At 44.6% G+C, this 13,412-nt stretch overlaps 1 protein-coding gene and 1 long non-coding RNA gene across 3 annotated transcripts in view; one reads left to right on the forward strand and one right to left on the reverse strand.

Moving 5' to 3' along the window:
- Window positions 1-328: 328 nt before the first annotated feature.
- Window positions 329-13,412, reverse strand: part of LOC146708515 (protein AF-17-like) — a 47,709-nt gene continuing 34,625 nt past the window's right edge. The window contains exons 13-20 of one of the 2 annotated variants that reach the window (XM_085460447.1): window positions 13,199-13,265; window positions 12,697-12,845; window positions 8,438-8,638; window positions 8,125-8,201; window positions 7,592-7,962; window positions 6,898-6,985; window positions 4,519-4,731; window positions 329-3,284 (exon numbers count right to left, since the gene is read on the reverse strand). In XM_085460447.1, coding sequence (XP_085316573.1) covers window positions 3,249-3,284; window positions 4,519-4,731; window positions 6,898-6,985; window positions 7,592-7,962; window positions 8,125-8,201; window positions 8,438-8,638; window positions 12,697-12,845; window positions 13,199-13,265 — 1,202 coding nt within the window. In that variant the 3' untranslated portion in view covers window positions 329-3,248. The remainder of the gene's footprint in view (window positions 3,285-4,518; window positions 4,732-6,897; window positions 6,986-7,591; window positions 7,963-8,124; window positions 8,202-8,437; window positions 8,639-12,696; window positions 12,846-13,198; window positions 13,266-13,412) is intronic. The other variant, XM_085460448.1, reaches the window with a different exon arrangement.
- On the forward strand, window positions 9,501-12,800 carry LOC146708516 (uncharacterized). The gene is made up of 3 exons (XR_014920963.1): window positions 9,501-9,623; window positions 10,944-11,001; window positions 12,734-12,800. It is a non-coding gene; the product is annotated as an uncharacterized LOC146708516 (long non-coding RNA).

Consider the following 13,412-nt stretch of genomic DNA (forward strand, 5'->3'; position numbering starts at 1 on the left):
CAAGCTTAGTCTAATTTTGCCATCAGGACTCATCGAACTGAGGACATGAGGCTCGCAGAAACCCTAAAATCCTTTAAAGCACGTCTTGAAAGTCATTTTAATTGTCTTCCCATTTTAACATGAATAAATCAGTTCATTTCTAATAAACCTCCAAAAAAGGTGAACTTTTCATAAACTTTACAGCACGTAAGATAGAAAGCATTTTTCTTCACTTTCTGTATTTCTCATAGTGGTGTAAAGTCAATGTGTTCACTTTACCTGAAGTCGATTCCTTTACGGTGAGTAAAATACACCCACAGTTAAATCACTCGACATCCAAGAGAAAATGTCAAAGAACTCAGTAAAATACATTTATTGACAAAAAAAAGTTGTCTTAATCTGTCCTTTTAATTTTACACACAAAAATATCAAAATACTTTACAGGGATTTTAATCTGAATATCGTCAAATTTGCTTCAATCGATTCTCTCAAACAAATACACTGTACAATGACAACGTGCTTGTCCTTTTAAATTCAGTGCTCATTTCATTTCCTTTTTTTTTCTCTTCAGGGAACAATGCATTTAAAATTATGCATAGCTATTACTTGGTATTTAGCGATACATTTGAGAGACATCACTGCATTTCATGCAATTCATATCCCGATAGTTAACTTTGCCGTCCATCAGACGTCACTCGGAGCCAGGTGCTTAAATGTTGCAATACATAAAAGATACACAGTACGACATTCATAACATGAATTATCTTTACCCAAACTTCAAAGCTTAAAAGAATGAATGTGTTTTTACACAAACATATTAAAGTATACAACTCGGATCTCAAAAAAACAAACAAACAAACAAAAAAAACATTTTACAATTGGGCCAAAGCGCCCCAGTGCAACATGAGAAAGAAACTGTTTCAGAAATCCCTCGCGCCGCTCTGCAGGCGATCGTGTGGTCGCGCTGGTCATACTTGGTAAATTGCAGACCTCCCAGCAGGAGTCACGTTGGCTCATGTCTTTGTCAACATTCTCCTTCTGTCATTGCTACAGTATTTATCACCAACCATTGAGCTGCGTGAAGCTTCTGATGTCTACATGAGCTGCTAACAACATAAAATAAAATAAAATAAAAATAGATATCACATGTATGGGAGTTCATGTTCAAGACTCCAAACAGAGTGACAAATGAAGGAAGGAGGAGATTAAATAATCCCTTCATTTGAGGGCGAAAAAGGTGAAATGGTGACGAGCCTTTGTTAGTAAAACTGAGCTAAGCGGAGGTGTCGCCTCATAAAGTGGAAGGAAAAGCTTATTAGGGGAGACCAGGGACACCTGTAACACCCAACGCTAATGTATCCAATCAGAAAGCTAGGGCGACGACACGCCGGCAGGATTAACGAGCTCGTGTCCAAATTGTTGCCTTTTGTCTATTTTAATGCTGTGCAGAAAGAGGAAACGCAGATCGTTCAGTCATGCTACATTAGAGCATCATTTTGACACAGAAGGAATGAAAGCTAGAAGATGAAGTTTTAAAAGTCTTCTCAAAAAACATATCAAACGTCTAGTTTCTGCTCGTCTACACCACAGACGATAAACTGGTGCAGTTTTAATTGAAACTGCAACATATGTCATGTTTTTGATGCAACTATTTTGTGAGTTGTGAAAGAAAATGTAAAAAACCCAAAATGCCACAGCTGCCCCCGGTCGCCCTGCAGCCTCCCTGTTTCCTACATCGATTCTGTTTCTGCAGCACTTTCATTACGAGCGGTTCAAACTGCTGTGCAGATTCTCTACAAGTCCTTTTTCTCAGGTCTCTGAAGCACAAACAACTCAAAAACATTCCAACACAAAACGCACAATAGAAAATGCTTTGACACTTTAGTCACCACTATACGCTTCACACGTTTTTCCACTGTTGAAATTATCAGTCAGCTATCAAAAGTATATAAATGGGCTTAGGAAGAGTGCTTTCGTCGGACAACGCGACCCTCCGTGTACCCGCAATAAAAAAAAAAACACGTTATCAAAGAAAGACGAGAAGAGAGTGAGCCTTTGGGCTCGTGGTTTCCTCTGTAAATCTAACATCATTAAGGCATTATCTATCCAGTATTGCTAAAAGAACAGCTAGTTGGTGGACATGAAAGGAATATCTATGTATGACAGTAAAAGACTGACACTTCAGGACAGGAGTGCAAAATACTCAGAAAAATCAAAAACCTGTTAGTCCCTAGCGACCTATGAAGTACCGAGCATCCTTTAGAAGGTACTGTGTTGATGGCTAATTTGCTCTGTTAGCTACTAACATGCAAAGTGCACACTTGTTTAGGAAAAAACTATTAATTTCTTACTTACAATTTCCAAATGTTTGGTTTCGTCCGCTTAATCTCGACAGCAACTAGAAGGATATAAAAGTCTTGAGAAACTCTGGTGGTGGTCTGGAACAAAACCCGGCGCTCGCCCGCAGACGATGGCGGCTTTCTGGACACGCAGGTGCTGTGTCATTTTTACATTTACATGAGTTAATACCTTAGAGCAAACACCAAGATATCTTTTTGGTGGGCATTTTATATCCAGTGAAGGCTATTGTGGTAATGAGTCTGCACAAAAGTCAACAATGAAAAATACAAAGTCTGAGGTAATAACTAGCTTAATGTCGAAATGCCACAAACCACACATCAAAAATGATTGTATGTTGACCCTTTACATAATAAGTGCCCGTGAGAGGCTTCACATATAGAAGATCTGGATGAAATTGAGTGGGGTGAACACAAAGGGAAGACACAATATCGAGGAAGACAGTTGAGGTTGCAGGAAGTGGCAGAAGTCCGCTTTTTTTTTTTTTTTCTTGCTTTTTTTCCTCGCTGACGCACTGAATGGAAACTCCGGAGGGAATTCATGAACAGTCAGTGCTTGGGAGGTCAGAGAAGAGAGACTCAGACCTTCGGTTCATGAACTCTGCCTTCATCAGCAGCCCCATTGGTCTAGCTAACAAATTAGTGCAATTTAAGAAGAGACCACTGTATTCATGCTCTCTGAAAGCTGCCTACACACAAAAAAAACCCTATGAGAAGAACCTCTGATATCAAGAATTTCAAAACACGAAAAACTTCACCTTGACATTAAAGTCCATCCTGTTGTACATTCATAAAAGAGGGCTTAAGATAAAGACGACAGAGAAGGAGAAAGTCCTGGAAATTTGACCTCTTCAAGGCGGCACGTCATGCCTGATGTTTTCATCGGAGCTGCTCGCGTGTTGTGGAGAAACATCAGCCATTCTTGTCTCCACCTTTCTCTCCAGTAGCCTGAAAACACAGAGAGCAGAGGGTTTCCAGCACATCTTCACCTTCATCTGAAGTATAACAGGACGTCCAGATATGGGCGAAATAAATGTGGACTTGAGGCCACTACACCCCGAGCGCGTAGCTACATGAAATTCAGAGTTTTTCAGATGCGAGCTTGTTGCGTAAGCGCCTTCACACACTGAAAAGTCTGTATGAGGTTTCGTGGTTTGATCCAGGAGCTGAATCTGTATCACGGCCGCTTTCATATGTATTTCATGATGTCAGCGGGTCAGTTCGAGTTGGGATCACGTCTGAGGAGGCAGAGAAATGATTTCAGAGAGCCGACTGACCGGAGCAGCATGGAGCTGTGTGTTAAACTGTACTATTTAACCACACGTAGTAAAGTATATACAGCACCAGTGCACGTTTTGAGCTGCACTGCTAAATGGAGTGCTTTGATTGGTCAGATCTTTTTATTCACATATGAAAAATCGAGCTTTGATATAAATGCAGAAAATTTGTGAGTGTGAATGTAGGGTAGGAATAGGACAAATATTTGTAAAGACATAAAATATTCGCATGGATTTTAAGCGGATTTTAAGGACTTGTGGGACGTGTTACCGAGGTGGGTGGAACATTTTAGATTTCAGCTTCTCTTCATTAGCTCCAGAGCTGGATCTAAACGGCTCCATCTTATCTTAAAGACCTCGTGGTATCGTATCACCCCAACAGAGCACTTTGCCCTCAGACTGCAGCTTACGTGTAGCTCTTTCTAAAAGGAGGATCTGAGGTAGAGCCTTCAGCTTTCAGGCACTCTTCTGAGGAACCAGCTACCAGTTTCCTATGAAGCTTGAAAAGGAAAGCGACTGGACTTCTTCAAGTTCTGCTCCGTAAATTACCTGGATGACTGAGGACCTACACAGACACAGCTCCCAGTTTGGATTTAGGAGACAGGCACCCTGTCTACTTTTAAGACCAGGCTTGAACCTTTTTGATAAAGCAGATCGTTAGAGCTGCATCAGGTGACCCTGAACCTTCCCTTAGATATGCTACAATACGCTAAGGCTGCTGGAGGACTTTCCCACGATGCACTGAGTGTTTCTCCTCTTCTGCCCATGTGTTTATATGGCACTACTTCATGTCATTAACTTTTATCTACTCTCTTGTCAATGATTGATAAAAACTCTTGGAAGTGAGCTGTTGAGTTTCTTGGTTCCTGGAGTTTTTCAGGAGGACAATCACGAGTATTACTCACTCCGGGTTTGTGAAGCGTGTTCTCCTGCAGCCCGAAGAGCCCGCCTCCTTGGCCTCCCTGCAGGGGGGAGGCTGTAGCTGAGGACAGCAGGTTGGGTGACTGGGCAATCATGGGTGAGTTGGGGGTGGAGGCGAGAGCTCCTGTCAGCGTGAGGCGCTGCAGCTCCCGCTGACACTGCTGCTGCAACATCTGGCACACCAAGGCCTGCTGCTCCTGGAGGAGGATGAGAGGAGAGCGGCTTTAAGGGACGAGCAGAGAAAAGGCGCTGATGGGGGTTTGTGTGGGGGGTGACAGTGCTGGGAGTCTGTAAACGCCGAGCAGAAGCGGCAGACCGTCACCAGGGGGCAGTGTTGGACACAATGCTACTCTTGTTCACCTGTGTGTATTTGCCGGTCATGTAGCTCCTGCTGGGAATGACAGCGTGGACAAAGAGCGTCTCTATGTTCAAACTGACTGTTAAAAACAATGAAAACTGTCCCCTGGAGCCACTGCGTGTTTGTGATCTTTGATGGGGTTTTGCATCTTCTCCTCAATGACCTCCGCTGTTACTCCCTTTCCTGTTTGAGCCATCTGGCCTTCATCACCCTTGAGTTACATGCTTTTAGGCCTTGTAGAGGAGAGCCTCACAAGTGTTTTTCCTTTGAACTGCATTCAAGAATTTCCAGGAAATGCCAGTTTCTGTTTAAGTTTGGGGATATTTGTATAAAACAATCGTACTTTGAACAATCACGCTGCCATAACTGAGCAGCACTCCTCTGTCAGGTTTCCTGGCACCCTCATCTGCTCTGGGTTCTTTAAAGCAGCTTCCATCAAAAATAGCAGAACAGAAATGCTGAGGCATGTCTGGAAGAGTCCAGCTCAGGTGTCTGGGCGAGGATGCACCTGCGCTTGTCGAATTCAGGGTCAAGTAGTCTAAGCTAACTTAAGAGCAGTGGAGAGCACCCGGGGACAGGAGTGGCAGCGAGTGATTTTTACAGGGTTCCTGCCAGAAGGACAAACAGCTACAGAGGCGAGTGCACTGCCTCGCTCTGCTGTTACTGGATTGGCGTTAGTAACAGACTGATAACTGATAACACACCTTATCTCAGGGAAACCTGGAGCAGTTCACATTGACCGTACTTCATGTGTGTGAGTGGGAACTCTCACAAGTACGTTTATTTTCAAACTGCACGTGTTTTATTTTATTTTTTAAAAATTGGACGTAAAAACTGTAAACAAATGTTCAGTCGTTCTGTTTCACTGTCGCCTCGTCTAACAGAAAAGTGAAAGTATCCAGTTCCCCGCTGTCTTTAGTCTATTATATCAAAGTACTTATAGTTTACAGTCAAACAGGAAACCCACTGGTTCCTATATTTACAGTGCCTGACTGGTTTGCACCCCACCAAGCTTTCCTCACTTTGCATGTCAAATAAGGGCGGCTGGTTCACTTCGACACAAAACATTATTGTTGGTACAATCTCTTTCTTAACTAACATAATTGAATCGGTTAGTATCTCTATATGAGGTCTTGCTAATGGTTAATACCACAGTATTAATCTCCCAACTTCAAAATGTGTTACAGCAAGTTCCTGAGTTACAGACAGTAATAAATTCTTTGTAAAAAGTTAGTTTTTACTGAACAGGATTTCTGAATGAGTCTAAAAATAACGCGTGAGATTGCCCCTGATGTTAGCGCTTATTCAAATAGCCCTGATTTGCTCGGTGTTCCCGTCACGACCAAACATCAGAGAGCTGCTCCGTTTCTGAGGCGTGAGCGAGAAAATATTCTGTTCCTTTTCTGATCCTAAATCAATTTAAGCCCTCGGTTAAAAGCTTTTGCAGCACAGATTTTATCGCTGTGATGGTTCAGTGAGCTAATGAAAGTGTTTATTAATGAGTCGAACCAAGCAGCAAACACCGGAAAAACTGCAGTTCCTCTAATGGCCACTTGATTTCAGCTTACACTCCCAAGTAAGTATGACCGACTTTACAGCATGCGAGTTTTTATTTAAGCATAAAGTTTGCATCTTTAGGGGAATGGCTGCTTTGACTGACAAATTGATGCAATTGGATGAAGCTGCAATAATCAGGCAAATAATATATCTTACTATGTGCTTATACGTACAAACAGACCATCCAAGAAATCTGTGGTTCAGTTTTCACCAGACGAATTCTAGCTTTACTTTGACATTTCTTTATACGTGCCATTTAATTATCAGGTACACGGGTCTGTGCCACGCGCCTCGCTAAACAAGCTTTAGCTGATATGCTTGTTTATCTGTTTCATGACATCATCACACCACGAGTCAGAAACATGTGGATAGAGAAAAATGTCAGAGAAGCTGTGAGAAAATGTAAAAATCAGAGAGAACGACAGAGCGACGAGGCGAGTGTCCTTACAGGTGTGAAGTTCTGCGAGGTGAGGAACTGCTGCAGCTGCTGCTGCTCCAGAAGAAGCTGCTTCTGCTGCTCTGACAGGAACGGCGACCTGAAACAGATGTTGACATGTGGAAGCACACCTGTCAGAGAGCGCCACCGAGTTTATATGTTTCTCACAGATTTAGATTTTGGGGTCAGTGGGCAGGCACACATGTTCTCGCTAATCTATTAATAAACAGTGTTTATAATCTCCGACGGAGCAAAGACGTGATCATAAATAACTGACGAAACAAATATAGTGGGTCTTTCTTCCTGCCAATCAACTTCAGCTGGCGGTGGTTCTGCTGCAGCCTCGTCACGCTCGCTGTGGCGGCACATGAACCTGCTCCTCTCCACCTGCTGCAAACCTGGGGGTGGAGTGGTCGTCCATCTCACCACAGCTCCTCAGAGCAGGAGAAGAACCACCGACAGCTGCAGTCCATGACAGTCCGCTACGTCCTACTATGGGGAAGACAAGAACGTGGCCAGCTGGTGGCAGAAACACTAAAATTTAAAAATAGGAGTGAGGGGATTCTGCGCTTCAAAAGGATAGAAAAAGAAAAGAAAAAGAAATCACTGAATGCTAAAAAAATCTGATACAACCAAAGTTAGTTAATTCATTTAGAGGCTCTTGTTTTCTTCTTCTGTGGTTTTTACAGACAGATTTTTTACGTACGGACTCGCACTCTTGGGAAGCTGAAAGCCTTGAGCCAGCGCCAGGGGGTTGAGGGGTGGAGGTTGGGGTCGCAGGGCCGGGAGCGCGGGCTGAGGAGCGTTCTGCACAGGCGACTGGATCACTCCGTTCAGACTGCCGAGCACGCCGTTCACGGCCAGCTGAGGACTTCCCGCGATAGACGCCATGAGTCCGCCCACCACGGGCAGTGCGGAGCCGCCGGCCTGAGCGATCGCCCCCAAACCGTCGTTCAACCCTCGATTCAAGCCGTTCAGCAGCGGCTGCCCGAAGGAGGCGGGGCTCTGCTGAGGAGGGGGGGTGCTCTGGAAGGAAAGAGACGAGCTGCTTCGGGACGGACTACCGGAGTGCAGCTCCTGGAACAAACACAAGAGAGCAAGCGAGCAGCTTTTTACTGAGTTTACCGTAAAATTGAGAAAATCTACAAAGAGGCTTAAAAAAGACAAATATACTTGCTAATGGTGCCTGACGGGATTGCACGGTGATTTTGAGACACGAAAGGAACTAAAGTTTCTCACCTCAGACGAGGTAACAAAGGAGGTGTCATTCAGGAAGCAGCTTTTGGGCAGGGGACTCTTATTGGTGCTCAGGGGGTCTAAGGAATGAGAGCCACAATCACAGGGTGAAAACTACCAGGTTTGCACTGAACACCATTTTCTGTACTATCAAAACTGTTCCTACGGTTAATTAACATCAATAAATCATCCGTGTGAGCGGGTGGGGCTGCAAAGGGAGGATGAAGGAATGCAGCTTAAAAAAATAAAAGAAGGCGATGGGATTTATGTGCCCTGAAGTTCGCTTATGAAAGTGGACAGAGGAGCTTAATCTGACCTTGGGTGGATGACAGGAAGTTGATCTGGGCGGACGTGTGCATGGAGCCCTGGGTGGAGTGAAGCTGTGGAGGGAAAGGCACGGCCAGCTCCGTGTTGAGCAGCTGCAGTCGCTCCTTCTTGGCCGTCAGGCTGAGGATCTGGTCCTGGAGCCGCTGGTTCTCCTGCTGCAGGGAGTGCAGCGACTGGAGCATCTCCATAACTGAGGGGACAAGAGGACACGCCACACTTCAGTCCAGTGTTTCCCACCATCTTCAAAGAGGCACACACTATTTTAAATTAATTATTAAATAATGGAGCTGGTGATGCTAGTCTGCATTCTGCGCTGCAGCCTCTGTGAGCTCAGTGCAGAATTTGGTTACGGTGGTCTTCCTGCTCAAAGATCTGCACAGTAAAAGAGGGACGACTGCCCTCAACAGGCACATTTTAAACTGAGAGTTTCTGGAGAGGCAGCTGAAACATATCAGACCCTCCCTGGCCTCTGTGATCACCTCCACTGATTCTCTCACTCTGTGGAAGATTTCTCTCTCTGCCATCTGGGGCTCCAGCAGGTGATCGCGCTCTTTTTTCTATTCAGCTATAATGCACCACGTGGGAAACGGCACCACAATACCACAACGCCCCAGCAGCACATTTCACTATCAGAGTTCAGTATCGCCTCAACATAGCATCAATGTATGACTCACAAATGTCGTCAGATTCCCGGAGAGATGGCTGAAATTATCGGTCCGGATGTGAAAAACAATTGAGCAGGGACCAAGGACGCAAAAAAAGTCCCAGCACTTTATTTTATTTTTTTATTTACAATATAGTAACTCAGGCATAATGCAGCACACACTTACGTAGGTCAGATTGTGGGCGCTACAAAGGTTCCCCGCGCGAGTCTAAATCAGGCATCGCTCGTTTTCAACAGTCCATCCTGAGGCTGAGCCTTCAGCTTCCAGGCCCCTCTCCTGAGGAACCAGCTCCCAGTTTGGGCTCTGGAGAATGACTCCCTCTCAACTTCAAACTTTTAGTTTTGATAGTTAGAGCTGCATCCAGTGAACCTGAACCATCCCTCAGTCGTGCTATTTTAGGCTCAGGCTGCTGGAAGACTTCCCATGATGCACTGGGACTCCCACTTCTCTCTTTCGCTCGCTATTGCATGTCAGTGGGTTTTGAGTTCTCTCGCTTCCTGACCCCATTTTGTAAGTATTTCTGGGTTAGGAACTCCAGCTGTCATCATTACTGTAAGCATTATTACGATTACTGCCTGAGAAGTTTTAGGATTGGCTCGGGTTGGTTGTTTTATCATTTTTAGCGGGCGATGGGTGGATCGGCACGAAAGGGATCCAGGAATATCAGTTAAAATTGGACCTTTCACATCACAAACACAGATGAACACTGGAGGAGTTCTGCTCTCGGTATTATTATCATAATTATTGTATTTACTGTAACAACCAGCTGGTGGTGCTCAAACAAAAAATAAGTACTAGCATTGGATGTTTCCTGCCTCTCTGCTCTCCTCTCACCCCAGCCGGTGGGGGCAGATGGCCGCCCACCCAGAGACCGTTTCTGTCAGCAAGCGCTTGATCAGATTAAACTCGCTTTGCTGGAAGAGCTGCTCAATACAATCAAGGGCACAGAGCAGTTGATGGGCGTACAGTTTTCATGTATTGCGAACAGTTAAACTTGCACATCGACCCAAAGCAAACCTTCTGTTTTTGTGTAGTTAAACATCAACACGCCGATTTACTGGACGTACTGGGATAAACTAGTCACGGCTAAACGATCGGAGATATGTTTGACAAGAGTGGACCCAGCAACCTGCACTGTGCTTTTTTTTAAAGTCCTGCACTGTCTCACAGGTGTTTCCAATTATTCTGGCAGTTCGGGCCCCCGCTTGGGTTGAAGTCGGGCAGAGTTATGCTGGAAAATATTAGAGGTCACAAAACAAAGGCTGGGTCCTGAAACATGCCACATTTTGAGCCTTTTGCACTCAAGTTAAGTCACTTATTTTTATACAACACTTTGCTGTTTAAGTAGAAATGAGTGTGTTTATTTTGAGAGTATGTCACAAGTTACTAGTTAGGCTCAAAAAAAGAAACGCACACAGAAAAATCTGCAAAATAAATGTTACGCTTTCTCATGCAGATAAATATAATTAAGGTGAGGACTGTGGGGGTATTTCCTTTTAGAGAAATACACCTAGCTGAGCGCGATGAGACCAAAAAGAGAAGAGCAGCAACCATGGAAATAAAAAGCCGTGTGCATGCAAGCGTGAGCCAAAAGCACTGACAGTGCTGGGTGTAGGAAGAAAAAAATGAGCAAATAATAGATTTGAAAGCAAGTGTCAGCTGATGATGTCCCTGGAGAAAAAGTGAGTCAGAGCAAAAGGCGGTGAGCAATCTGGCTCAGGGGAGAGACGAGCAGAAATACAACGGCAGAAACAAAGCAGCTGCTGGAGCAGCTTTCAGAACCGAGAGCACATCTGATCTCTTGCTGAGCTTTTTTTTGTCCTCACACAGGTACATTCATCATCTGACGACAGCACGAGGCACACACAGAGGCCGGCAGCGTCTACGTGTAAGGTTCCCAACATTTCTGGCTTAAAATGAAGTGAAAGGTTCAAGCAAAGAGTCCTTTCTGTTTCTCAGATCTGTTTTTGAAGGATTCTGAGAGGCTCAAAGATCTTAGCACTGAGCAAAGTAGTACTAAAACAACCCTGCAGTTCCTCTGATGGCCACTTGAGGCTCCTGTGTTAAAATGCCCAGTTTACATCTCACTGCAGGAAATGGTCTGTAGACATGGTCCATAACAGCTTCATGCTGGAAGAAACATTTTCTTAAGTCACCTGGTTTGATTTTTTTTAATTGATAAAGTTGGTGGCGTGGCTACTCTGACTGGCCAACAACCGATTCTTACAAATAATACGACTGGCCGTGCAGCTAACTGTACAGCACGCCACACGCCATGTTAACAGACCACTCAAAGAAGCACACGCCTCACAAGTCTGTGCTCCAGCCTGCTGAGTAAAGTTCGAATATTTTACGCACTCCTGCAGTTTATGAGGCAACTTGTACATATCACTCTGTTTATGTCCGTCCTTTATGCACAGAATACACTTGCTGGCCACTTCATTAGGTACACCAGTTCAGCAACTCGATGCATTAAGGTCAAGGCGAGCAGCTGAGGTTCAACCTGAGCATCAGCATGGGGAAGAAATGTGATTAAGGTGACTTTGTTGATACCAGGCAGGCTGGCCTGAGTATTTCAGACTGCTGATCTTCCCTCATAAGCATCTCCAGGGTTCACAAAGACTGATAAAGAAAAGGAAAATATCTGTCCAGCAGCTCCCTGGGAGAAAATGCTTTGTTTACACCAGAGGTCAAAGGAGAACGACCAGACTGCTTCGAGTTGACAGGAAGGCAACAGTAACTCAAATAACTCCTGGTTACAACCAAAGCATGCAGAAGAGCACCTCGGTTGCTCTTCTGCACCTCAGAAAATTAGAAAAACGATTCCTGCTCTGATGAGTCTCGATATTTGCTGTGAATTCAGACGGTAGTCTCAGACTTTGGCGTGAACAACATGAAAATAGGGATCTATCCATGGTTCAGTAACTGAGAACTGTTCTTGACCATGTCCATCCTTTTATGAGCACAGCGATCCCGGTACCGGTCCGTGAGTTGTTTCGTACCGCGCCGCGAGAGTTGAGGCTCGGGTGTGAAATTTACGGTTTTCGGGGTTTTTATCGTTAACTTGGTTTCCCCGGGTCTTTTCCCGTGTTGTAGTTGTGTATCTTATTTTGAAAGAAATATTTACGTGTTACCATAGCGACCAGAGAGCATTAAGGGGCAGAGAGGAGGATGTTACTCTCAGTGTTGTTGGCGCATTTCAGGAGGACGCTGCTCATAAAGTTACACAGTGAATTCGTGTTTATTATTAGTTTTTTAGTATTTTTTATTTTGTTGTATTTCTCCGCGACACCTTAAAGGCCGGTCCGTGAAAATATTGTTGGACATTAAACCTTTGGGATGTGGTGGAAAGGCTGATTCTCATCATGGATGTGCAGCAACTGCATGAAGTTATCCTGTGAATATGGACCAAAATCTCTGTTTGCATGGCACCTCGCTGAATCTTTGCTACGAAACAAGTTCTGAAGGCAAAAAGGGGTCGAACACAGTACCAGCACAGTAACTGCAGGTCCATCAAGTATATTTGCCATTTCATTCATCTTATAAACACTTTTCAATATCTAGTCCCACTGGCCTTACTTACTGTTGACTCCCATCTCTCCGTTGCTGTGTTTCTCCAGCAGCAGATCAATGTGAGAGCTGGCTGGAGGGACGTTCTCAGGACGGGCTCTGACTCCGGCGCCCAGCCCGTCCCTCTGGTCGAACAGAAGAGGAAGACAGCTCATCGGAGACCTGGGCGTGGAAGAGGATAAAGTCAACAGGAAGTCAGAAGCGACACGTCACAGCTTCTGCAGCCAAGCTGGGAAACTACCAATCATCCTCTGTGGCTGTGGTTTGTGTTTTTATCCACATAGACGCTTTGATTGTTAACCAGCTGGTATTTTCCTGTTGCTGGTAATAAAAATGACAAAGGGAAAAATCAACCAAGTGATGATTTGAACAGATGAATGATGCGTCACCAGTGGTTTGTGCATCTCTACTTGCTGACTCATTTCAGTCAGTAAATCTGAAGTGTAAGAATGATGTATTGTTTTCAGGATTTGACACTAAAAAATAACAATAAAGACAAAAAAGCAAAGACTCACTGCGAGGAAAGACTCTCTCTCGGTGAGTTCCCCTGACATGGGAAGCGACAGTCATCGAGGTCAGACTCTGAGAAAAGGAACAGACATTAATTTCATGTGCGCTCACATTTACTGAAAGGCAGCGTCATCAAAGCGCCGTGTTTACTGCGCAACAACAGCACGTTTAATGTTGGATTTCTGAAAGAGGATTTGAGCCAGAGCAAGGTTTTTTTGT

Source organism: Copadichromis virginalis, linkage group LG6, assembly GCF_057382275.1.
Source record: "Copadichromis virginalis isolate Kocher_CV1m ecotype Utaka linkage group LG6, C_Virginalis_male_GT1.1, whole genome shotgun sequence".
Lineage (NCBI taxonomy): Eukaryota > Metazoa > Chordata > Actinopteri > Cichliformes > Cichlidae > Copadichromis > Copadichromis virginalis.